Source organism: Hoplias malabaricus, chromosome 15 (assembly GCF_029633855.1).
Source record: "Hoplias malabaricus isolate fHopMal1 chromosome 15, fHopMal1.hap1, whole genome shotgun sequence".
Lineage (NCBI taxonomy): Eukaryota > Metazoa > Chordata > Actinopteri > Characiformes > Erythrinidae > Hoplias > Hoplias malabaricus.
Genome location: NC_089814.1, coordinates 25181238 through 25207924, shown reverse-complemented (window position 1 = coordinate 25207924; position 26687 = coordinate 25181238). Strand labels below are relative to the sequence as shown.

General features: G+C 40.9%; 2 protein-coding genes across 5 annotated transcripts; one reads left to right on the top strand and one right to left on the bottom strand.

Annotated features, from left to right (window-relative positions):
• Positions 1-1108: 1108 nt before the first annotated feature.
• On the bottom strand, positions 1109-8547 carry st6galnac4 (ST6 (alpha-N-acetyl-neuraminyl-2,3-beta-galactosyl-1,3)-N-acetylgalactosaminide alpha-2,6-sialyltransferase 4). Of its 2 annotated transcripts, none has more exons than XM_066645575.1 (7): positions 8470-8547; positions 7466-7598; positions 6711-6759; positions 6371-6514; positions 5582-5991; positions 5203-5310; positions 1109-4554 (listed from the first exon to the last, which is right to left on the bottom strand). In XM_066645575.1, exons 3-7 carry the CDS (start codon positions 6720-6722, stop codon positions 4356-4358), a joined length of 873 nt encoding a protein of 290 aa, XP_066501672.1. In that variant the 5' UTR covers positions 6723-6759; positions 7466-7598; positions 8470-8547; the 3' UTR covers positions 1109-4355. The 2 variants fall into 2 exon arrangements, with proteins under 2 accessions (XP_066501672.1, XP_066501674.1); XM_066645577.1 differs by having other exon boundaries at positions 7466-7593; positions 8470-8537.
• On the top strand, positions 8314-26687 carry miga2 (mitoguardin 2). Of its 3 annotated transcripts, none has more exons than XM_066645563.1 (16): positions 8314-8451; positions 10055-10548; positions 11771-11978; positions 13008-13123; positions 13499-13619; positions 13919-14037; positions 14216-14333; positions 14489-14565; positions 14727-14839; positions 15030-15102; positions 15373-15459; positions 17270-17368; positions 17663-17797; positions 18598-18651; positions 19063-19179; positions 20577-26687. In XM_066645563.1, the coding sequence occupies exons 2-16, from the start codon at positions 10453-10455 to the stop codon at positions 20793-20795; spliced, it is 1752 nt and encodes a 583-aa protein (XP_066501660.1). In that variant the 5' UTR covers positions 8314-8451; positions 10055-10452; the 3' UTR covers positions 20796-26687. The 3 variants fall into 3 exon arrangements, with proteins under 3 accessions (XP_066501660.1, XP_066501658.1, XP_066501659.1); XM_066645561.1 differs by having other exon boundaries at positions 14459-14565; XM_066645562.1 differs by lacking the exon at positions 8314-8451 and adding an exon at positions 9015-9121 and having other exon boundaries at positions 14459-14565.

Sequence of the window (26687 nt, the reverse complement as noted above, 5' to 3'; positions counted from 1 at the left end):
AGTAAGATAATCGTTCACTTCCCTCCTGTATTAAGTTCCCTATAATAATGCACTATATAGTGAGTAGAGGCCTTTTCAAACTTGTGTGCACTATGGAGAAGCTCATTAATATCAATTAAGCAGTCTGATTGGGCCAAGAGCTTGTAAAGTGCCCTCTGCGTTTCTGTAGATTAGAAATTTCACAAACAATTTTCAACACTATAAACAATACATATTAACATATTGTGTGAGAGTCTGTTGCCCCAATCTGGAGAAATTAATTCAGTGAGAATTTTTCACATTAGTGAATTTATTTAGACATCTGAAATTTTTTTACAGCTTTTTTTTAAAGGTATCCTCAGTGGAAAATATGATCTGTGCTATTTCTGCTTTAAAACTACAGCATTCCAGACTCAGTCTGAAACATGGATTCAGACAGCCTAAGTAACCAACTCCATCCACTCAGGAGGGGCTTTCCAACTGCAGGGTAGTGGCATATGAGTGCGTGTAGATAAATTTGGAGAATAATTGCATAGTCATTGATGCATGCATACTGATTGACGGGGAATAAAGGCATAGAGCTACAGCGAAGACAATTTTAATACGCTAAGGACTTTAATTCTGGGAATAACTTCTATGTCCATATCTCTAAAGAGAGATAGAGGAGATTTTAGCATTTAATTGAGGACTGGAGGGGCAGGTGAATGAGACAGTTCCACAGTCACTCCATATACAAACATACAAACATTGCATTGTTCTCTGGAATGCAGTTGACTCACTCAGTTCTGGAGATGGGAGTCCTGTGGACTCCTGTAATGAAATGTATCCTTACTTCCAGCTCCTCTGACCAGCTCTCAGTGATAAGATGTGGTTTATGGCATCAAAGGCCCCAACACCCAGACCCTTTGTATGTTGACGGAGTGGCTGAAAGAAGGCATTTCCAACCTACTTAATCAATATTCATATAATCTGTTGTTTATTGGTGTTTTAACTCTGCAATAATACCATTCATCCATAGTGTTGAATCACAAGTATTTTCTCTGTTGGGTGAAAGTTCTCCATTTTTCAACAAATGTGTTGGTTGAGGAAATTGCAGCCACAAATAAAATGACAACAGAAACATCCTTATAACCAGAATTTATTCAGTTCACTGCTTAAAGATGCCATTTCAGACAATTCAAAACTGAGTTTCTGTATGTAGGGTCCCACAAGCATCTCTGTACAGCAGCCATTGGGAAACATAGAGCTCAGATCAGCAGATGCACCTCAGATTAAATCATAACTGCAGAACACAGAGGTGAAAGCGTACACACAGTTCAGAGCAAATCCCCAGACACTCATCCATAATACAGATCTGATTTCAATTCATGGCAAATTAAGATGAGCTTAAATAATAAAACACAACAGCAGCTTAAAGCACTTTAAATGGCAGCATTTAGGCACCACAGAAATTTGGAAACATGGAATACAGAATTCCTCAAAGCACAGAGCTTGGCAACATGCGAAAGTACAATCACTGATGACTGAATATTCAACCAACTTTAAAAATAATGTCCATCTGCTACGTATATGCATTAGGCCGATCAGCCCAAGATTACAGAATATCACTGATGATCTGGTTACAGTCTTTTTGTAGGGTTCCAAGTGAGCGGTTTTCAGTACAGACCAAAGTTGTCCTTTGAAGGATGACCAGTGGACTGGTGACAGGGTCATGAATGCCCAGGGCTCACTGAGATTCTTCATTTGTGGTTTGTCACTGGAGATCCTTTCTGGAAACACTTTTGGCAGGTACTGAAAACTGCATTACTGCTTTACTCTATAACACAGAGGCAGCAGACAGACAGGTCACAACGCTGGAGTATTCCACGACACCAGCAAATGATGGCTGTATATAAAATTAAAGTTACAGAGCAGTCATTACACAAAGCCTACTCAGTCACCTGAAACCATATATACATTTTTATACATACTCCCATTAGCTATAATATTAAAGATCTCATGTCCACTCTATTAAACACAAATACCTCGTTGGTTCTGTGGTGGTCCTGGCCATTAAAATGCAGAAAAAAATGGGCTCAAAATAATATGCAGAACAACAGCTAGACTACAGTAATTGTAGAACTACAGAGTCCACCTGTACGGTAAGTGGAGCTGACAGAAAGAACAGTGTATAGAGAAACAAAGAGGTGGCCATGTATGTTATGGCAGATTGGAGTATGTATACACACAGCTGAGAACACCACAGCTTAATTGACAGAAGAAAGTTAATTACAGACAACAGATGTAAACGGCTTACAGAAATACCCTGCTGAAGTAAAGAGGGCGTTTATTAAATTAATGAATTGTTCTGAAGCTTTAAACATGAAACATACAGATTAACATTTACATTTACAGAGGAATTCCAATGTCTTCCTAAATTTTAGTAAGGGATTGATTTGTGTTAAAGGCTCTGGCCTGGAGACATTTTTTGAAGTCACACTCTAGTGATAGGAAGTGAACGTCTGAAGTTCTGAAGGGTATTGTTAGGTAAATTAGTCTAAAAGCCCCAACACTCCAACATAATATTCATCATCTTCATTCCATATAAAGCTCTTTAGAAGGGTGGCGTTCACTCGTGGTGGTGGAGTGGGAATAAAATTGAAAGTTGATTGAAATTGATCACAGCTGGATTCACAAAGGCTTTCCTAAAAAATGTATGAAGTGTCCTAAAATACATGCTACGAGAGCAGCTGAGAGCAACATGAATGAATAAAAAGAATCCAATTATTGTAAAAAAATGTAAGTAAATAAGAATACGAAGTGAAGGTGAAGGAAACAGCCAGCAGAAAACAATGCCTAAAGTATGTGCTCCATTTCTGCTCTAAGAGGATTTGATGTAGAAAATCTCCCAGTCTGCACTGTATGAAAGAGGCATAAGAAACATTTAAGATCTTTCTTAAGACACTGTTGTGAATCCAGCCACTGGTGAGACACTGGTAATAGAGGAGTCACAGCATGTGTATATTCATGCTGCAGAGTGAAATCAGAATATAATCAGAGCTCTCTGTGCACTCCATTTCTCATATCACTGTAGAAATGATGCACAAGATTTTCTCTCTGGTTGGGGGCAGTGTTTGTTTGTTTTTTTTGAGTGTGAGGGCTTATTCAGAGCAGAGTTTGTAGTGGTTAGAGCTGACCCCTGGGGTGCTTAATCATAGTATCAATAAACAACCTGTTATACAATTTTTATATGAATGTCATCAACCATACATTACATTGATAGAGGACAGGAACTTTGTGTCAGTATTGCTGGACACTCCTCTTAATAGAAAGTCTTTCCAGTGTAGTGATGTTAGTTTATATATATATATTTATCACACAGCCCCCTGTAAAATCACATAACCCCATGCGCACTCACATTGGCACCTAATAACGCCTCTCATGTTGATGTATAGCTCCACAAAGAGTCATACAACCCCCCCAGAGTCTTGCACAGCCACATGTAATGTCTTAGTAATGCATGTAACCTCATATAAATAATAAAACCTAGCCTCCAACACAGACAATAGAGAGCAACCTTATGTAACCTCATATAGTCTGTATTCTACCTCCACAGCACTGTGCAAACAGCAATTATGTACATCCAAATGTAGACTGTGTTTTCACTTATTTCTAAAAGAAAACCATGTCATATGTTCGGGGCCTAATCTCCTGCCTAAGACAGTGCTTGGCCCTGAGAGAATGAATTTAAAACAGAAAAGCATCACTATAAAACAGAACAAAATGTGACAGCAGCAGCAAAGAAGGATGCAAGGCTTTACACTCTCAGAAAAAAAAAAGTATGGTGGAAGTACATTATTGTCACTAAACGTACAAACTGTTTAAGTGTACCTTTAAAGGTACAACATAATCTTTAATTATAGATCTGTGTTAAAAACAGAACTTAAGTCCTGATTGTGAAATGGGGCGTATGAAATCAACACAGTTTTAAGATCTAAAATTATAATAAAATATGTTACAATTATGATCCCAAATTAAGGTACTGAGAGTGTACCCTTGATGGTACCACCACAGTGATAGCTTTTCTGACAGTGTAGAAAGAAAAAAATAGGCAAAATAAAATTAAATAATGTGCAAATAAAGAAGCAGAAAAGGCAATAGCTGTTGACCACGAAGCATGGCCTGCAGCTGGTCATTGGCAAATCAACATGGCGCAGGAGCACTGCCGCAAAACAACTCATTAATGCAGACTAACATTAACGACGATCACCGAAATCCAACAGGACTCTTGATTTAATTCCAGTTTGTGGAGATCAAGAACAGTAGGGGGATGGGTTCAGAGGGTGTTACCATAGCAACCATGTAGGGTTAAAGCATCAAGTGCCAGGTGAGACCTCTCAGGCTTGTTGCTGTGGCACCCAGGTGGGGTATGTAAAGCTCAGCTTTCCCTGTGAGGCCCAGCGTCTGTAGATGTTTTTCTCTGTGATGAAGCGGTGTCCGCCTTTCCGCGCTCTTTCATGCACTCTGTACATCCCACACTCATCCAGACGATAGGCCTCATAATAGTGATACGGCACAGAGGTGTGGTTCAGAGTACTGCACACAAACACACAGATATGAGAGGATAGAAAGAGGATCCACACCTAAACACACCTGTTCACAGGTTTTGTGTCCATAATTGAACTATGAGAAGACACTTAACTCCATTCAATACACATGGGTCTGAAAGGATGTGGATCTGTGAGGAAGCCTTTACTAAGAATTCTGTCTGAACACCCATTCATTGATGTAAAATACAGCGGCAGTGACAATGAAACCAGGGCTTTTAGAGATTACTGAACAGCAGCTGTTAGAGGCAAGTGTGGTGATTAGCATGCTGCTATTACCACATACTTAAAAATGACCTTCATTTGAGTATTTCAGGCATGTAACAATAGAGGAACTTCTTTTGGGTAGAACCAAATTTCTAAAAGGTGCTATATAGAATCATTTATAGCACCTCCCACGTCAATCTTTCACAATGCAAAGGACCCTTTAATCATGCAAAAGGTCCTTCAAATATTCAGGTTTCTATACAGAACCATTTTCTTTACCAAAAACACATGTAGAACCATCTTTTTTTTTTTTGTATGATTGTTAAACATGTAGGAATCACTCCTACCTCTTATCTGCTACATTAGCACTATGTCTGGAGTAAAACACATGTGGTTAATTATATTTTAGCACTAGATTTTGTCCACTCACCTACAGTAAGAACCATCTATCATCCCGTAAACATTAATGCTATCACACAACTCCATGGCCAGGATCATCGTGAAAAACCCTGTACTGAGAAAAGCACCCGACTTCATTCTGATAGAGAGAGAGAGAAAGAAAGAGAGAGAGTGAATGAGAGACATAGAGGCACACAGAGACAGAGAGCTGATTTGCATTAACAGTCAAAAGCTTTTAATATCAAACAAACAGTATGATGCTGTCTGTTAGCAGGCTTAAGACTGGAAGGTCAGCTGGCTGAACCCTTGGACTGGCAGGAGAAATAGGAGTGGGGAGAGTGAAGGAACAGCACATTCTCCTCCCTCAACATTCAGAACTGCAGTCCTGCCAGATCTGCGTGTGGTTTTACCTGTCTTTGCCTGTCTCGTCCTGGAACACACGGTCACAGTCCAGAACCTTCTTCCTGCTGACCATGTAGATGTGTGTGTGGGGGAATTTCCGGGCAATTCTAACCAGTGCGTTGAACACCTTGCCTTTTCCGTCCTTCCTCATATTTCTCTCTGGACCCCACACCACATACTTGGTGGCACCCTCTCTTGTGAAGAAGGTGTCCTCATTTCGCAGCAGGTGTGGGACGCTGGTGTGAGAGACCACGCGCACGGTCGTCCGATTCCCCACATCAAACTCAAAGCCCCATGTGGGTGCCGCATTCATGCGGATCACACACTCATGTCCGTCAATTTCATGACCTCGCCCACCACCGCGCATGTGTCCGGAACTGGACACCACGGCACAGTGGCCACAGTGGAGCGCCAGGTGCTGTAAACACAACACAACCACCATTAAAAGAGTAATGTTATTTATCCAAATATTAAGCTTTATTTTAACACTGGAAATTTCTGAAGCCAATGCTGCAACTTATACACTGCTAATTATCATCATGCTCAGCATCAATTCAATAAAGCAGCTACTACTGTAATTACAGAAAGACTTTAATCGATTTAAATAGACAACCAATGGTATAATGAATGACGATCAAGTATCCTCTCCTTGTATAAGTAGCCCCGGATACCAGCATATTCTAAATGTCATAACTGCAAACATAAACATTAATGTGGACTATTTTTATCTTCATTAGCCTCGTAGGTCCAGAACAAAAACTACAGTTCTGGGGAAATCTGGATTAAAGACAACATACCTGCAGACCTGAGGTCACAGAAGCTGGAACCCTCTCATACCCATGGAGACCATGTTTGAAAGAAACATCTCCTGTTCTGGTTATGTGACTGTACCACAGTATCACAAAAAGGGTGAGGAGGATGACACAGAGCCAGCGGAGCTTCTGCAAGAAGAGAGGACAGAGAGAACCCTTTCTAGTTTTCATAGCAAACCTGCTCACTAATGTTGGGAGAATCCCAAAAAGTCCAAAAAAACACAAAAACCCTGGCAGAGCACCACAACTGTTCACATCTGTCAACATCCAGAGATGACCTGAGGTTCGATCAGAGCAAAGCTTTTTAAGAGTAAGAGCATCTTACCAGAGACTTCATGTCCTGCCGAAACCTGCAGCATGACCATGGCTCCCTCCTACAAAAAAGACCAGACCAACATCAGAGACAAACAAGATACAATGACATAAAACAAAATAAAAACAAAGTAACATATAGAAATGTAACAACAGGTAAAGGAAAACAAGACAATGCATGATAATGTCTGATAACAACTGTCCTAGCAATTAGGTTTGTACTATTAGTGTTTTAATAGTATATCAGAATTTATGTAGCATGCAAATAGTGTCTAATAGTGTAAAAGGGGGTAGTACAGTAGAGTACTAGAGTAGTACAGTAATATATATATATATATATATATATATATATATATATATATATATATATATCGAGAGAGAGAGAGACTGTAATAGAAAGCAATAGTGTAGTACAGTACGTTTTTTGTGTGTATAGAATAGCTCAGCAGAATAATAGAGTATTAGAGTGTAATGCATACTCTATAATGTAACAATGTGTATAGTGTAATGGTCATGTCGTGTATACGGACTGTAAAATAATATAATGCGGTGTATATAGAGCGCTATAATAATGTATTACTGTGACTATAGAGTGTATACAGTGTCCGTGCTGAAAAGTGCTGCTGCTGCATCAAACGTAACAGTAGCAGCACCAGCGCAATCCAGCAGTAAACACACTGCGCTCTCAAACATCGCAACGCAGCCACACACACCACACTAAAACACTAATAAGAATAAACTCTTTAAAAGCACGGTCCCCATACTTACACAGCCTCGGCGCGCTGCTGTTTACACTCCGTGAAAACACACTGTCCATAACCTCAGTTCCGGCATAAGCGGGAAAACAGCAACACAGGGAGAAAACATGGAAACAGGCGATATTCGCCGTTTATTGCCTGTTCTAACAAGAATAAACCGTTTAATAGATTAGTGTGAACAAACATGTATTTAGGTAGGCTTTACATTGTTAAAATTTTTGAAAAAACTCAAAAAAGCATGGCTTTTGATTCTGGAAAGAATCGGTTCCTCTGAATCAATAGCTTAACAGGATTTTTTCAAGTCTCCATAGTGCTTTGGGGAATAAAATAAATATTTCACCGTTCACGTTCAAAAGTCAAAGTGTATTTTGGCACATGCGCCAAATATGAGCATGGAGATCCTATCAGGATGAAACTACTTTGTGGTCTGAGATGATGACACGACACAGATGTTCGACACATGCACTATTTGTATATTATCCAGAAGAATAGTATGAAATGAACATAAAAGACTCTTGTGCACCTGCACATGTCTCCATAGCAACATTCCAAAAGGAGTGTAAAGCCTTCCCAGAAGAAAAGGCAGTTTTCTTGCATCTAAGGACAAACTCTGTGTTAATGCCCTGAGTTGCAGGAGAAATGCTGGAGGAACAGGTCTCCACAAAATTTTTGTGATTTTGCACCAATGTATGAGAGAATGAGAATAATTTTTAGTGATTCAATGGGTCGGTTGTTCGTAGAAACTGAAAATTCGAAAGAATCGATTCGGAATCAAAGTTCCATCCCCGTATGGTTTATGACATTGGACAGTTGATTCATCCCGCCCACTCGATCAGGAATGCGATAGGGACATTTGTACAGAGATAGCGTCGCTATTGGTCGGTTATGCTTGTCAGTCGCGCATAGCACAGCCCATATCGAAAGTGACGGTGTGGTGTGTACTGCGGCGTCTCTGGGAACGTCCTTCTGGAGCAGCAGCAGCGGAGGAAGACTACAGTGAGTATAAACACTTACCCCCGTGGATTTAGTTCTGTTCTTACTCTCGGGAACAGTTAAATGTTCTGCAGTGTTTTTGTATCCTGCTCAATAGCCCTTATGTTTTAACGACCACAAGTAATGTGGACTAGGCTGTATGTTGCTATCTGGCTAGCTGGCTGTATAAAGACAAGGGGTTCGTCCCAGTCCTCAATGAGAGCACTGCGCCCTACTGCCTCTGTAGCAGCTTCCTGGGCCCAACTGCATACACAGGGGCCACACCATCCACGTCCTACGCCCTACTGCCTATACAGGGGTCACACAGTCTGCTGCATGCATCCTCTTGCCTTCATTAGGGGCACACATGTCAGATTCCAAGCCCCTGCTGCCTACACTGGAAGCACAAAATCTGCTTCCATGTGTCCAGCTGTTTAGACAGGGAGTATACAGTCCACTTTCTGCGCCTTACTGGCTAAGTCTCCTGAGCCCTTGTCCACTTCCTAGGCCCTTTTGCCTAAACGGGTGCACACAGTATGCTTCTCTGCCTACCTGCCTACCCAGCGGCAACACAGACTGATTCCTGGGCTCTTGCCTACACAAAGGGAACATAGTGTGCTTCCAGGGACCTTTTGCTTACACGGGGTACACAGTCATCTTCAATGTGCCCTACTTTCTTCACAGGGGGCACACGGTTAGTTTCTTTGCTTAAGGGGAACCCTGAATTTTAAGGCTTGCTGAATGGAAACTGAGTGCTGCCTATATAGTAGACAGAATACTAAAAATTTGGACACAGCACCAGGGGCAGAGGAGGATGTCAATGTTTCTTTCTGACATGGAGTGCGGCAGAAGAGCTGACCCTGTGCAAAAACAGTCCTTTTAGCTTTTAGAGGACCCTGGTGGCTGTAAGTCATGAGCTTGCTCTGTTAGCGACACAGAGACAAATACTTTCTGCACCTGGACGAGCCTGGCTGGCCTGTTCCTCTACATTCCTACATAGGATTTTAGTCTGTGGACACTTGCACTGATCACATCTTTACCATGATTTAGCTCTACTCATTTAGATAAGAGATAAGGTGAGCATTAATTTGGTCAGACTAAAACTGGGTAGATTTGCACCCTCACTATATTAAAGGACTCATATCCTGGATTGTTCCTTATATTCTATTGGAATGTCCCCTTCAAACACCTTCTTCTCTGTTTCTGGTAGCAACAGGATTCACAGCAGGAGGAACAGGAAATGGGGAAGGTAGCGGTATCTACAGGCCTGGGGGTGCCTCGCTCTGCCACAAGCAGTTCATGGTTAGAATAAGGCTTAGAGTCCCTGCAGCACTGCTGACGTTCCACCGCCTAACATGTATTTTTCACTCTCCACTCAAATCAAGGATTTACACACACTATATAAAAAAATTTAATTGTAATTGGAATTAGGGAAATTCTTTTGTGCAGGCCAAGCTTCTGTGTTCTTCAAGAGTGAAGGTCAGATTGTACTGAGAAACTTTAGAGGAACACTCTCGCTGAGCAATGTTTCCTTTGTGTTGAAATGTGAGCATTCTGCACTGTTTGTTTAAGCAAAGGTGTCAAAAGAGCCGGTCAGTCTGATAAACCTCATGCTCTTGTTTCCCAGGGAACAACGCTGACCAGCAGTGAGCTGCAAGAAGCTGGAGACTTGACTCTGGGTCAGTTTTAACCCCAACTGTGTTGAGACCAATCCATTGTTATGTGAGTGGCTGGAGCTGGCAAATCCTGGACTGGAGAAGAGAACTCTGACTGATCCTGGACGTGGATGGTTGCAACTAACTGATCCTGGACCAGATTTCAGGTCTCCCCCGATTGTGGACTGGATTTCAGAACTGTGGCAGACCCTGGATGGTGGTGCAGAACTGTGATGGATCCTGGAATGGTGTAAGGGACTCTAGCTGACCCTGAAGGTGAGCTCAGGGCTATCTGAACCTGGTCTCTGTTGGATCCTGGACTGAAGTAAAGGACTGTGGATGTGTGGAGTTGGGGAGGGGCAGAGCTGAGATGTCCATCAGAAGCTCAGAAGGCATGTCCATCATGCAGGCCTTAGCCATGACCGTGGCTGAGATACCTGTGTTCCTCTACTCCACCTTTGGCCAGGTATTACACAATTAAAATTGAAACACACTCAACATACAGTAACACAGCTACATTGCAATGGTCAGAAATACTGCCTTTAAAAATAAAATGGTGTATGTTCAGAGGTCAAAAGAATTATTTAGGCTTTGAATATATGAAGGCTCCTTACACCTGGGGGTGTAAGGGTTGTCTCAGCAGGGTCATGACAATCGTAGTGAACACACTCTTCACCTTAACTTTGCCTCATCTAACCTCGCCTTATCTTACCATAACTAACACACACACACACACACACACACACACACACTAGAGAACGCCTACTGCAAACAAATTTTCTGTCATGCAATATTGATTACAAACTTGCCCAATTTTTTGTAAACACTTTTGAAACTTAGCTGAAGGTTAATGGTCACATTATGAGGGTCAGGGGGACCTGTGTTAATTGGACATGACCATGAACAAAACTATTCAGTGCTCAGAAATAAAGCGAGAATGTCGTTGTCTTGCTTATAAGCAAAGGCATGAACCTTCATTTATAGAAAATAATCATTGTTATTTAAACTATCTCATCATTGATCAGAAACAAGCAATTATGTCAGCCCTCAATATGTCAGATATTATCAGCCTCGTAGCTGTAATGTAATGCTTACCCACACTTGTTCATTGTTATTAAGTTATTAAATAGTTTTAAATTCAGTCTTGTGAGTCTAAAATTGTGAATATGTCTATATTTCTCCCATCTCTATATACTCAGTATATTTTTACTGGCTGTCATTCCTTTGTGTCCACAGGAGATCATTTATATGATATATAGAATTTGGTTTAATTAGAGTGTTTTTATATCCACTGTTTATCCAAAAATATCCAGACAGCCCTTCTTAATAAGTTTAAATCAGTGTTTATTTTTAGTGAACCCACTGTTAAGGTTTTCACACAGCTTCTATAACCTCCACTGGAAAGCATTAACACCTTGAAAGGTACAGTCAAGCTAAGGTCAACATGCTCAGTACCAAGCTAGATGGGTGCTAGAGACCCCCCTGGCATTAGGGTGTGCAGAACTAGTACCAAGGGGTGATGGTACTCCACCTCAGTACCTCTGCTATCCTCACAACAATGTTCCTACATATAGAGTAAAGTTCCTACATGTAGAGCAGAGGGTTTTACTGCAGCCAATGAGGAACACCCCCTCCCTGATCCTGATATTTCTCATTGTTTCACTGTCTCCCCTCTCACTGTGTCTCAGTCTATCTTCTCTCAGCTGCGGTTGACTCCCAGTCTGAAGAAGGTCTTGTTTGCGACAGCTCTGGGCAGTGTCGCTCTGGCACTGACAGCTCACCAGCTGAAGCGACGTGGGCGGAAAAGGAAACAGGTTGCAGAGAAGAGTGAGGTGAAAACTGTGGGCATTCCTGAACATCTGCTCCGCACCGGAAGACCAGCTTCACTGAAGAGGGGTGAGGACACACACTTCTACTTCCATCACTGCCTCCAGTCCCTCCATCGGTAGGGGGCTCCAACTCCAGGCCCTCCACATTATCATACATCCCTCACATGTCTGAATCCATGTAAATGTCTCTCAGAATCCCAGACATGTGTTCTGCGGCTCTGCAGAGATGTGCGTTGTGTAAACACTGATTTTTGCTGAATGTGTAGCCACGGACAGGAGACGCAAATGATGTGAACAAACCAAAATGAGAGTCAGAAGAAGAGAAATGTTGTCTCGCCAAAGGAGTCCCTCAGTAATCTATCTCCAGTGTTTACCTGATTCCATTCACTATGCCCAACTCATCACCAGAACTGGATGTCAGCCCATGCCACCAACTGCCCCCTTGAGAAGACCACCTATTTAGTGACCCCCAGGCACTTTAATTCAGGGGACTTTTCGAATCAAGCTGATTTTGTCTCAACTCTGCATTGCACAGGTCCTGCTCGAACCTGCTCTGCAGCAGAAAACAGTTGTTAAAACATAGTTTGGTGGAGAAATCCCATTTAAGCTTTTACCTACTTTCCCTGAATATACTGTATGTCTAGATTTTCACACAGACCTCAGTCTCTGTCATTGTGTTAAAGGAAACTTCTGCCTGAATTTAAGGTGTAACCATTAATAGTGTTGTGAACTTTCACCTTCTACAGCCATGCTGCAGCAGTCTGCTGTGCAAGAGTTTCTGGTTAAAAGATGAGTATTAGAGATGGGGGAAAAATATTAAAATACACAGAACAGCTGTGCGATAAAACAACACAATGCCCTTTTAATTCATCCTAAGTCTCTTTCTGTGATTACTCAGCAGCCTGGTTTCATGCAAGAGTGTGATCTTTGGTTATCATGTCTTTAAATAATACTTTAAGGTAGACTTGCACTTGGATCAGAGCAGAGCCTAAGCGCTGGGGCTCTTGTTCTCTAACACCATAGGAAAGTACACCCTGTTCAGGACTGATTTTGTTATCAGGGTAAGATTAATCTCTTTGTGGGTTTGTCTTTTCAGGTCCATTTCCGGGACGCCAGATGATGAGCCCCAGCACTCGCAGCAATGACACGATGAGTGGAATCTCATCACTTGCCGCCAGCAAACACTCTAGCTCTTCGCACAGCATCACTTCAGTATGATAACATATATATCACTGTAACAGTAATTCTTTTAACAAAACAGGGACTCTTTATGACTTCCACAACACACACAGACAGTTCCCTAGCTGGCAGGGAGACAACACCCCTGAGTGGGACGTGTAGTCCCCTGGCTCATGGAACAGTCTAATTTTAGAAACCAGTGACGAGTCAACCGGACCATGGCCAAGTTCAGCTCCACATCCATGATGAGGAGACACCTGACTTTATATTGTGATTGCCCACTGTGATTTATATTTCCATCCTCCCTCCTTCCCAGAGAAAATTGCAGGCCTACATATCTGCTGTCTTTCACTAAACTCAGTGCTCTGACAAATTTAGTTCTGTCACTGACCCTGTTTTTATTTGCAGGCTCGACTCCCGTCCTCTCCAAATCAGCCAGCTGCTGCAGCGACCGCATGGGAGACAGAACCTGTGGCTGAGGAGTCCGGGGTCATAGAGGACGCAAACGCAGAAAGCCTGTATATCATGGGTAACTTTAACTCTTCAGTGTTTACAGTTTGAGATTTAAAGGCAACATTCTAGTGAGTTTTCATAAAGGATCAAGTCTGTTTCTTTCAACTTGTGTAATTTTTCCTGCAATTAAAAACCGGACCTCAGAAAAATTTTAGAACTCAATTACTCATCTGTCATGTCACCCCCTTCTAGCCCAGGGGCATGTTGATAGTTATGTAGTGTTAATTTAGTGTAAAATATCACCGTTTTACTTTTGTAAAATAGATTAACATAACAGAGGAATGTGTGAAATTAGGCTGTGTTTGTAATGTGCAGGTATGGAGCTGTTTGAAGAGGCGCTGCAGAAGTGGGAGCTGGCTCTCAACATCAGACACAGAGGTCAGACAGATGCTTCTGCCAGCAACAGCCTTGCCCTGCAGGGGGCAACACTCACGGTAAAACACATCAAAAAATAAGCACACGTTACATTAGGTGAATGTGTGAAATTGACTGGCATTCCTGCCTTGGGTTCCTGTATGTGCAACATAATCATACTCTGGAGATTCTGTTTCTCACAACAAGCATTTTTGTTCAAGTTAAAGTGAGTAATTGAGGTGTCTGGGATTTCTGCAGCCGGAAACTCATAATCGGAAATTTGCAGAGAAGCTGGAGACACTCCTTCACCGTGCTTACCATCTGCAGGAGGATTTTGGCAGCACTATCCCCCCAGACAGTCTACTGGCTGACTTGGGTGAGTTTACATGTGCATATGGTCTTGTGTAAAAGTTTATATGCCTGTCCAAATACACATTTATTGACTGAGTGGAGATGAAGGGAGACAGAGTTTAATGCCTGGTCCTTGTGGTATGGGTTTAGAAAGTGAAGCTACACTGATCCTTCCCACAGTGGGCAGCTCCCATCACATTCAAGACGATGATGCCATAACCATAACGTCAGAAGACTCTTTCTTCTCCGCGGCTGAGGTCAGGATACGTGCATGCACACACACACACACACACACACACACCTTTCCCCCAGTCACTCTTACTCCACCTCACTTTTCTTCTTTGTCTCTCTCTCTCTCTCTCTCTCTCTCTCTCTCTCTCTCTCTCTCTCTCTCTCTCTCTCTCTCTCTCTATCACAGCTGTTTGATGCATTCTCTCAGGAGGAGGTGTATCAGCCACTTAGGCCTGCAGCTCTGTATGAAGAGGCTCTGAGTTCAGTGAGGGAAGGGAAAGTAGCCTGTAGATCATTCAGGTAGTGTACATCTAACACACACTAACATTCTACACAGCATTGCCCTGTCAAATTCTCACATATTGGACATATTTATGAAATCACTGAAGGGTGGACAAAAAGTTATAGTAAATACTAAATAGGTTATGTTTTTTCTTGTCGGAGTATATTGAAACTGTGTGTGGGTGTGTATTTTGTGGGTGCTCTACAGGACGGAGATGCTGGAGTGTTACAGTGATCAGGACTTCCTGGCCAAGCTACACTGCGTGCGACAGGCTTTCCATGTCAGTACACAAACACACACACACACACAGAGTAACATTTGCTTGTTAGATATATCTGCTCTTAACACATTAACACATGGGACATATGTACATTTTAAGTACACAGTTGAGGTTGTTTTTATAAAGTGAATACCTCTGCTTGCCTAGGCTTTGCCCACTCTGCTGCTACTCCATCCTGATAAATGTTCAATATAATCACAGTGATTACAAGTACATTTTTGTGTCAGACAATAAGTTCTGTTGAATGTGTGTGTGTGTGTTTGTGCGTAGGTCTTACTGTTGGATGAAACACACAGGACTTTCTTCATGGAGACAGGGAAACAGATGATCAGTGGACTCATGATCAAAGCCAACAAGGTAAACACCTGCACACTTTTGATCAGTTTACATCCTCTTGACAAGCACACCTGCAGCCGAGACGAGTGCGAGTGACTGAGGCTAACAGTAACCCTGCATGTCATTTCGGTTTTTACCTTGCCTTCACACGCTTTGCCAATTCCCCTCAGTGGAACCTCTGGCTCCATCTTAAAGGCCGTTACATTTAAATTTGAACTGAAATGACGTGTGTTAAATAAGCCCTTACAAGGGCAAGGAAACAAGAAGCAGGACTTAACCAGCTGCAGTGGCAAAAAGCAATATTGGGCAGAACAATTTAAGCTGCAATTTAAGCTGAAAAAAAAAGAAGCATGTCTTTCATTGGTGCGACATGTAGTGTTGCTGTCACACAGCTTCTGGGATTGGGGGTTTGAGCCCTGCTCCAGGTGACTGTCTGTGAGGAGATTGTGTTCTCCCTGTGTTCACGTGGATTTCATCCATGTGCTCCGGTTTCCTCCCACAGTCCAAAAACAGTTGGTAGGTGAATTGGTGACTCAAAATGTGTCTATAAATGTGAGTGTGTGAGTGAATGTTAAGGACTGACTCCCCCTCCAGGTTGTGTTCCTGGCTTGCGCCCAGTGATTCCAGGGAGGCTCTGCACCCACTGTGACCCTGAAATGGATAAGCAGTTTCAGACAATGAATGAATGTTTTGAAATAAAAAAAAATAATAATAATATTTGACATGTTTTACCTTAGCCCTGTGAAGGACTGGTGCCCCTTCCAGGGTGTATTCCCGCCTTGATATGTTCTCCCTGTGTCCATGTGAATTTCATCCATGTGCTCCGGTTTCCTCCCACAGTCCAAAAACAGTTGGTAGGTGAATTGGTGACTCAAAATGTGTCTATAAATGTGAGTGTGTGAGTGAATGTGAAGGACTGACTCCCCCTCCAGGTTGTGTTCCTGGCTTGCGCCCAATGATTCCAGGTAGACTCTGGACTCACCGCGACCCTGAACTGGATAAGCGGTTACAGAAAATGAATTAATGAATGAATGTTTTACCTTATGGTAAGGTTATAAACACTGAGGAAAAGTACTCATTTATATATAAAATACTCATCAATACACGTTCAGCTCTTGTGATCACTTACTAACATGTATGCCTTTTCTTTGATATGACAAAAACAGACAGTTCCTCGCTAATATGAAAATCATCAAAGAATTCAGTTCTACAGACTCATGTTGGCATTTGTTGCCAATGGTGAGTGTTTTCCAATTGAAAAACCTGCTCCTAGTTGCCCCTAGTACCGTGAGTGGCCATTTGTGTGACCTAGGTGCTGCACATTTCTGAGTGGTCAGTGGATGTTGGTGTGGGCAAATCAGAATTAAAATGTAGCTTAAGATTTTTGTCTGTAAATACATCTCCACACGTTTACTCAGGCCACATACAGCTCTTGGCTAAGGTGGCCAAGAAAGGAGACCTGGATGTTGACTGAGTGGGACTGTATTTACAGAAGAGATGTATTTACTCCTGACTTGTCTGTTTGAAACAGGAGATTTTGAACTCCAGTGCTAAATTAAAGAAACAAAATTCTTATCTCTGGGTTATTTGATGATCTGTAAAAATTTGATATTTTGTTTTTTTAAACATAACCTAGCAGGAGCATCAGCGTTTATAGGAAATGAGCTGCAAAATGAAACGCTAGATGATGGTGTTCAAACTGCTTTCCTTAGTTACTGCTGCTGCCATTTGCTGTTTATACTGCACTGTAAAGAATAATTTACCTCTGAGATTTTTTCTGAATGAATTACAAACTGTTTCTCCTTTAATGACTGTCGATGTGTGTGTTTAGAGTCCGAAGGCATTTCTCGAGAGTTATCAGGATATGTTGCTGTACACCCAGAGAGAGGAGACGTGGCCTACCACTAAAATGGAGCTGGAGGGACGAGGGGTCTGTCTGTTTATTTTTATTTTTTTTTCCTTTTCATAACACTTCTTCATGGAGACAGTACAGTATTTAATTTGTTTAGCTGTTGTACTTTCATAAAGAATTACTGAGTTTTCTCAACTGGTCATGTGTTTGTAACACATGGAAGATTCTGTGATTCGTAAAAAAATAACACATGCTTTTTAATCTTATTTTTTTATATATTGTATTTGTTATATATTAATTCTTTATCATGTTTGAAGCCTTTTGTCTGTTCAACCTGTTCTTTGTGTTTTAATGTTTGTTATCTGTGTGCAGGTGGTGTGTATGAACTTCTTTGACATAGTACTGGACTTTATTCTGATGGATGCTTTTGAGGACCTGGAGAACCCGCCGACTTCGGTGGTCGCTGTGCTGCGGAACCGATGGCTATCTGACAGTTTTAAAGAGACGGTGAACTGATATATCTCTTTATTTAAATCAACTTAGTACAGTGGTTCTGAATCTGGAGTGTATTTGAGACTCTATGCTGTACAGAGAGTGGTCCGCCCTTGGTAGCGGTAGCCCTTTCCAACCAAATTAACTCTGGTTGTTCAATTGGCACTTTTCAGAATTCTTAGATCCTTTGTGCTATTCAGCTAACCAGCCCATGTTTGACTGACTGAGCAATTTCCTGTTTTTTTTTTTTATATATAAACCTTTAGAATTTCTTTCTTTTCTTCTTTCAAAATGAAAAGTGGATTACGTGTCTGCTGATAAATTATACTGTCCAGCTCTGCTGCTCCAATTCTTAATAATCTCTGTACTCTCTGGAGTGCTTTATCTTGAGACCCCCATGGACTTCTGTCACAGTTTGTGTTGAAGAACCTGCTATTCTTTGGTTCCAGCTGGGAATGAAGCTTTCGGGTTCTAGTATGATGAACATTTCAAAATAAGGTGCGGGATCTGAACTGGTTCCCTGTTGTAAAAGGGTAGTTTAGTGGGTAGAACTTCTGCTCTCTGTGAAGAATTCCCTACTGGAAAGCACAATACATTACCCCAATAAAAGTCCTCAGACAAGACTCTTAACATTACCCAGTGCAAATTTGTTAAAAGAACCCAGTGATGTTTTCCTCCCTTATCAACATTCAGGGGACATCTCGTCCAATCAGATCACTATCTATGAACTAATGAACCATTAATGTTTACTTACTTACACAGCTTTATTTTGTTTGGCTCTAATAACTATACCTTTTTGCTATCTCCCCTCACAGGCCTTAGCCACAGCATGTTGGTCAGTACTGAAAGCTAAAAGAAGATTACTGCTTGTAAGTTTGTTTTGTTTTGTTTTTTTACATTGGAAAAATAAATAAATAAATCACTGCCTTTCATTGGCTCACACACTGTACATTACTTTTCAAGAGTTCGGAATAATTTCTGATATTAATAGTTACATTTTATTTGATTACATTTCTTTATCAAATGCTTTGTTCTTTTTAAGTGTTAATTTAATAAATAAATTTGATGAATTTTTTGAATTTGTACACCCTAAGATGAGCACTTTCAAAATAAGAATTTGGATATTTTCTTACATATTTGTTCTTTCTGTATCGATCTGAATTTGTTTCAGGATTTTGCTTCAGTTTTCTTAATACATTTAACATCTATCAATGCTTGTTTCAGATTTCGCTGAAGAGAAAACACACGTTGAATGTTAAGTGGTTCCTCGTCTCTTTCAGGTACCAGATGGCTTCATTTCTCATTTCTACGCCATTTCGGAGCATGTGAGTCCAGTTCTGGCATTTGGATTTCTGGGTCCCAGGCAGCACCTCAGTGAAGTATGCACCATTTTCAAGGTAAGACACGCACCTTTGAGTTTATTCTGCACAAATCTGCTGCCTATTTTTTTATTAATATGTTAATATGTAAGGTAAAATATTCAAATCAAATTAAATTTATTTGTATAGCACATTTTACAGCTGATGTCACAAAGCAGCCTTGCAAAATTACTTCATATACAAACTTTTGTCTTGTAAAGACAAAAGCTTTTTAATATGAAACATAAAACCCACAAGTGAGCAAGCTAGAGGCTACAGTGGCAAGGTAAAGCTCCCTCAGAGCTAAGTAAGAAACCATGGGAGGAGCCAAAGTTCACAAAGGGGAACCTACCCTCCTCTGGTCAAACTTCAAATTATTGATCAAAGGTCCCTGTACTATCACATAAGTCTGCTGTTATGATTACGCATACTAATATAATCATAGTAGTAATAGTAGACAATGAAAGCAATGATGATGATGATAATAATAATAGGAGTAGTAGTAGTAGTAGTAATCTACTAATGTTACCAACCCCCTTGTCAAGCTGTACAACTACAGAAAAATTACATTCCCTTTTGGGCAGCAAGGCAGTGCAGATGGTGTTGTTACCACACAACTGCAGGGCCTCAGGGTCCTTGGTGGAAGCTTCTACTTGTGCCAGTGTTTTAGTGTGGTGTGTTCTTGCTGTCAATTCAAATTTATTTTTATAGTGCTTTTTACAACCTGATGGTGTCACAAAGCAGCTTTACAGAAATTGAGAGTTATAACAAAATTTAAATTAATAAACCCAGGTGAGCAAGCCCAAGGCAAACGTTGCAAGAAAAAAACCTTCAAAGCCGGAGGAAGAAACCTTGGAAGGAACTTTTATTCAAAAGGGGGACCCATGCTTTCCTTCATTCATTTCCTTCGGGAGTTCCAGTTTCCTCCCACAGTCCAAACGTTGGTCCTCTAGTGTTCTGGCCACTGCATGTGCTGGTGCACATCCATAGTAAAAACCTTTGCCATCTTGAATGTGCAGATCTAAATAATCCACTGAGGCACCCTCTAGTGGGAGCACCTGGAACAAAAAAGAGCAGCACACATCCAGCAGCACACCTGATATTATAACTTTTGTAATCAGAGCGAAGTCTAGATCCAAATCACCTCATAATCCACCTCATTTTCTAATCTCCTTCAGTGTTGTAATCTCTCTCTCTCTTCACAGAAATTCATTTGCAATAGAATGATAGTGTAATTCCACTGATCTGTATGTGCAGATTGAACAAACGATTATTATAATATTAAGTCAGGAATCACTGTCAAATATAACTTTTTATTATATTAAATTTTTTTTTTTTATTTAACTTTCATTCCATGAATACTTTATTTATTAGAATTTGATTTGTGATGATTGTGAATGCATTTTCTGATGAGTTCATCTGTCTTCTGTCTTCAGCAACAGATAGTGCAGTACCTGAAGGACATGTTTGACCATGATAAAGTGCGCTTCACTTCCACACAGTCCCTGGCTGAGGACATTTTGAGTTTGTCCCACAGACGCTCCGACATCCTACTAGGTTACCTGGGCATCAACGTCCTCCCTGAGGCCAACGGCGCACTGCCTACAAGCCCTGTCCAAGCAGAGCACCATCTGCTCAGTGATCAACAGGACTGAGCTCCAGTATATAACAGTCAAACCACTGCAGTTTGGAAATGTTTGGCCAGGTGCATAAAAGATCTAGGGATAGTTTCACAGACCTAGGCGAAGCCTAGATCTGCAGGAATCTTACAGGAATTTCCCATGGGAGTTCATCACGGGTGCAGAGTAGGTCCAATCCATGTCCAGAAAAGCAGCTGCTTAAGTATTTAAATGCCCAAGGGATATATTTATGACCAGATTTCCAGACAGGGTTTAAGCCTAGTCATAGTCCATGACTGTCCTTTTCCCCTGTCCAGGGAACAAGCCCATAAATCTTTAGACCAGTCAAAAACTGGCAGTGTAACTTTTAAAGGGTGCTACACACAGAACGCAAATGACACACACAGGTGTGCATACTGTGACAAAAAAAAGCATGGCCCAAGTGTCTCCAAATGCTAAAACAACCCAGATGACATCACAAAAACATTGATTAAGCTATTTTTCATTCTGGAAAGGTCAACAGAACACGGACAATTTTAACAGCTTTAGCTTGTTGAGTCTGAATCTTTCGTATGGAACTCAGATGTTTGTGGCCATGTTCCTGCTGGTTTTGGATAACATCAGCAGATCGCAAACTAACCACACCTACGTGAGCAATCCCTCAGCTGATAAACCAAATCCATCAGATGTGATAATCCAATCACACTCAGTGTGTAAAGACCCTAATATGGAAGAGATTTTATGGAGCTTACGTTAAAGGAGCAAACCTTCATTTTTGATTTATGCATGTGACCCATGGTTCTTTTTCACTGCTTGAAAAATAGAAACCTAGAGTCAGTTTGATCCCAAAATACATGCAGAGATTTCTTCAGTTCTAGGAGTCATGGTCCTTTCACTTTTTAAGATTTTCGCTCTGATGATAGAGACAGTAGGCAGCAAAAGTGCCAGCTCCTGTAAACCCATCAGTTATCACAGGTCTCTGAAGTCATGTTCAATTTGTAGTGGATGCCCTGTTGTATTAAGAATTCCAGGTCTAAACCAATTGATTAAATGTTGGTAAAGTGTTTGGAAAAGCAGCATTTTGGAAAAAAAAAATCACTTTTGAATTCCTGTGGTAAAATGTTGTGATGCTGATCAAATGTGCATTTTTTTATCAGTAATTATGACATCTTAAATGACACAGAATATTAATACAAATACTTTTGGTTGCTAAATAACTTAAGACTTTCCAAGATACCATGAGACCATGAGGACCAAATTGTACCCAGGACAAAAGATATCTATTTGGAAACTTTTGCAAATGGGACCATTTTCAAGTGATTTTCCTCATAAATAACAACTGAGGCCTGGAATTCTTTTCGTGCACGTCACCAACTACTAAGTGATATCTGAGATATCGATTCAGGGGTCTGTTTGTTGTCAGGCATGCAGCTCACTTTGGAATACCTTTTGGCTTTCAGCAGGACTGGGAATACCTTTCAGGTTTTAACAGGGCTGGGAATAACCTTCCACTTTCAGTAGGACTCAAGGATCACATCACTGGATCTCTACAGCTGCGGTTCAAGCATGATTTTTTTTTTTAAGAGCTGACTGCAGAGTGGGATGCGGCTGAGATACTGGGTGTCCTGTCTGGCTCTGGAGAAAGGCTGGAGAACACTACTGCTTTGGTCTGGGATCACAATAGAAACTGTCTAGACAGGTTCAGAAGCTAAAGGAATTAATAGGGAATTATGTAGATTCCAAAATAATGCTCTGTAGACCAGATTCTAGTTTGTTGCTCTGCTTTGTTCTAAACACTAGTTACACATTTTTAAAAACAGCCATGTTCACATCTTGTCTTGTATTATGGGACTGCCATACCTTTGCTGCCTCAGGGGATCTGTGCACCCCTCGTGTGTAGGGGCCCCCTGTTAGTGCCAGGCCCTTTAGAATGGTCCTTAGCTTTTCTCCCACTGTCAGTGTCCCTGGTTATGTGAAAGTGTTGTGAGTGCTGGCAGGCTTTGTTGCCAAACACGAGGACCTGTGCTGCCAAAGGTTGTGTGATTTGAATATCTGCAGCAGGGGTATTTGCATAGTGCTTATTACAGTTGTCAGAGGTGAGAACAGTGTCTGTGTCTGTAACCAAGGAAAAGTGTTGGTACTTTGATATATGGTGTCTCAGTGGTTCCTTGGTGGTCAGCTATTTTGTCCCTATCACCTGAACATAGCCAGTTTGGGCTCTGATGATTTTTTAAACCTCTGAGTGTGGAGCACAGACTCTCCTCTCCCCCTATCATCACAAAATGTGATGGTCAGTGCAAGGGGTCAGTCAGCTAATGTACCTCTCTGAGGCGTTTATCTTTCCAGTGGTGTTTTGTTATCAGCCATTTGCAAATAAGTGTCTTGGAGGAAGGCTGCATGTGTCTGCATTCTCCCAGACTGAGGGCAGTGTGTGAAACTGGGGGAGTACTATAGTTATTGGGTGGAATTGATGGAGACTAAATTGGGAGAAAAAAGGAAAGAAATATGTAAATATCAAAACTGATATTATGAAGCTCCCTCAGTCCTGAGAAAGTCAGCTGTGGTTGGTGGAACATTCTCAGAACTTCCAGTATCTCTCAGCAGAGGAACTGGAGTGTGCGCAACACTTATCTTCAATTTCTGGGGCTTTCTGGTCTAAAACAAAAATCTAAAGCTCCAGAATCAATGATGTGACCTAATCACAAATCATCTAAACCTACAGAGACTGAACACAAGGAATCAGGAACTAAAAAAATGAGGGACTTGTATATTGGCCTTTAATCATTATTACCCCTGAGTGACAGTAAAAGTATGGTCTTAAATTCTGTAGGGCTCAGGAAATCTCTGAATATTTATACTCGCTAACATAGTGTTAGGGTGAAGTATGTAAAGAATGTTGAAAACCTCAGAGGGAACCATTTTGTTCTTTCTCTTATGTTTAGTTATCCACATTTTAGTCTTGTGTTTTCCCTACTTCATAAAGATCTATGAACAGTACTGTTAGTGAAGAACTAAATAAATATCCCTCAGCTCTTTGGGCTTTATTCAAGTCTCAGTCACCATTCGAAAAAGGAAAAAATCTGTTTAATGCTACAGGCTACCGCACACCACCAGGTTTCACCAGAGACCACAAAATCGTCATTTTATTGTTATCATACTGTTTCAAAACCAGGCTGTGTTAGATATGTGTGTGTGGTTTGAGAGTTTTGAGAAATTTGTGTATTCATAGTTCAGAATTAATATACAAGTGCTTATTGTCTATATTCAGCTCAGTGAACAACACTTTTCTCATTGTATTTCACCACAGTGTGTGACATTAGCTAGCTGTTACCAATCCTGCTCGTTTCTGTAATAGCTGCTAACAGCATTATTCCATTAAGTCTGTATGAGAGTAGAGTTAAAAATTTACTGAACTGTCTTCTTTATCAGAGCTATTTTTTATTTATTTATTTTTAATATTCTGTGTTTGTGCTTTGCACTGTTTGTCCACCATTGTTATGGTGTTTGTAGCTGGTTGCAGTAGTCTGTATGCACACTCTAGTGGACCGTAGAGTTCAGACATGTCTACAATTTGATTTTCTAAATTTTGAAAATTCAGATGTAGTCATCACTGTTAAGATAAGATTATCTTTATTGTCATTATACAGAATGTACAATGATATTAATTTAATTTGAAAAGTGCATAACTAATCTAGCAGTCATTGTTTTGCATGAGGCTAATTACTCAATTTGTATATTTACACCGATAGTAGGTGTGTGGTCTTTTATCCACCTGGATGGTCACTTCATGCTTAACCTTATTGTACATCCAAAAAAGCTATTTCCTTGTGGGCCTTACTGTTTAGGAAAACAAACCTAATGTCAACAATAGTTGCTGATGCTCCAGACCTGCAGAGCATTTAGTGCGACACATAAAGGCAGGGATTCCCAAAATTTAAAACCCCACCTCTCTGACACAGTCCTAGAGTTGTGGCCAAAAGTGGGATTTTTAAAACTCATTTATGATTGAGATCTGTGTTTACATCTCAGCTGCTAAACTGTGAAGAAAGAAAAAAGGTAGATGATGTCATACTTATTCCTGAAGCTTTAACTACAACTCTGTTGTACTGGGATGAAGAGATGTTTGTGAGTAGTTATGACACAAATTCACAAGAAAGAACCTTGTGTTCTGAGCTTCACAGTTGAAGGTTTAGCCCAGGTGTCATGGACCTCAGAGGATCGCCATTGTTTTTGCAACATTTGCACATTATCATGGAATCAATGAGATCACAACTAGGTCTTTTAATCTGTGTTTTTGGACTGAGAGAGACTAAAGGAATTTAAAGCAATCTTTCGGTGTTGATGTTACTTCCTCAGATGTGAAGTCCACTACGTTGGGATGAGTATGTGAAAAAGGATGGAGTAAATCGTCAGGGATTCATTATTTTATTTTTATATAATCCTGTCGTTATTGCATTTGCGCACTAACTGAGTCCACTGTGTCCACTGTCAGTTCTTGGGCTATAAACAAATCAGCCATAACATGGATGGAACAGGCTTTTTTGGGATATTACCCTGAGGGTTATGGTCTTTTACTAATTGTCAGGAAGTGTGTTTCATTATAATGATTTTTTTTTTTGAGTGGGGACACATTCACATAATATCACATATTTATGAAGTGTGGATTACCAGAACAGAGGGTTTAATACGGCATCCAATCACAGCTTTAAATCAGGTCTAGGCATCTGTCTAATGCTGAATTTATTTTATTTTATATACTTCTTTCGTGACTCCTATATCATGGAGCATCCCTCTTTCACAACATACATATGTTCATTCATTGTATGTAACCACTTATCCAGTTCAGGGTTGTAGTGAGTGCAGAATCACTGGGTACAAGGCAGGAACACACCCTGGAGGGGGCGCCAGTCCTTCACAGGGCATTGCAACATACAGAACATATTTTACACATATGCAGTCACAGTTTTCACAGAAATGAGAAAATGATGTGTATAATCTAAAGAGATGATAAGGTAGTCACGTTGTCCTCTGATGCTTTGCCTGTGTCTAGCAGTGATCAGTGTCTTGTGTACTGTGTGCCTACAGTTGTTCTATCTTAAACGGATATTTTCCCATTAAACCTTTTGAAGAAATCTACTATATTTGAGGCAGTCTATGTCCAAAAGATCTGTAGAGAGCTTCTTATCTAACATGTCTACTGTATTAATCAGGTGCGGCCCCCCAGTCTAGTGCAGAAACAGCATATGCTTTTCTGGGAATACAAGAGTTTGGTCACCCCCACTGCCCCACAGCCCGTTGTTGTGGGCGTTCCCCCTATCTAACTAACCCTTGGACTTGAGCATGGTGACTTTAGGCTACTCTAGAACATCCCATTCTACATTCATTGCTCTTTTAGGGGAGAATATACACATGCCAGCAATTCATCAGCCATGTCTGCATACTTTTGGACATATAGTGCCTGGCCGTAACACAGTCTTACATACTAGAGCTACGCCCAGCCTTCAGTGAACCTGAATTGACGAACATGTTTAGCAACACTGGCCCTCATGAAGTGCACTCTATATTTCTTTGTATTGTTTGTGATCTATTAATGGACTATGGATACTAGAGACATTGGCTTGGACTAAGCTTGTCCCGATGATAAAGGTGTTTGAGCGTGGCCAAAGAGGAGGCATCAGGGTCTGTTTTGTTCTTTCTGTCTTATTGTAATTGCCTTCAGTGTATGGTCTTGGTTTGAAGATGAATTGCTGATGCCAGCACAACCTGTTTTATTTTAATCTTTGTATATTTCTTTTTAAATAAAGTCCTCTGTATATATAATGTTTCCCACCCACCCCTGAACATGAACTTCTCTGATTGTTGTTGTTGTTGCCCGTCTCGTCATTTCCAGCAGACGGACAGGTCTCTGTTACACCCCTTCATCAAATT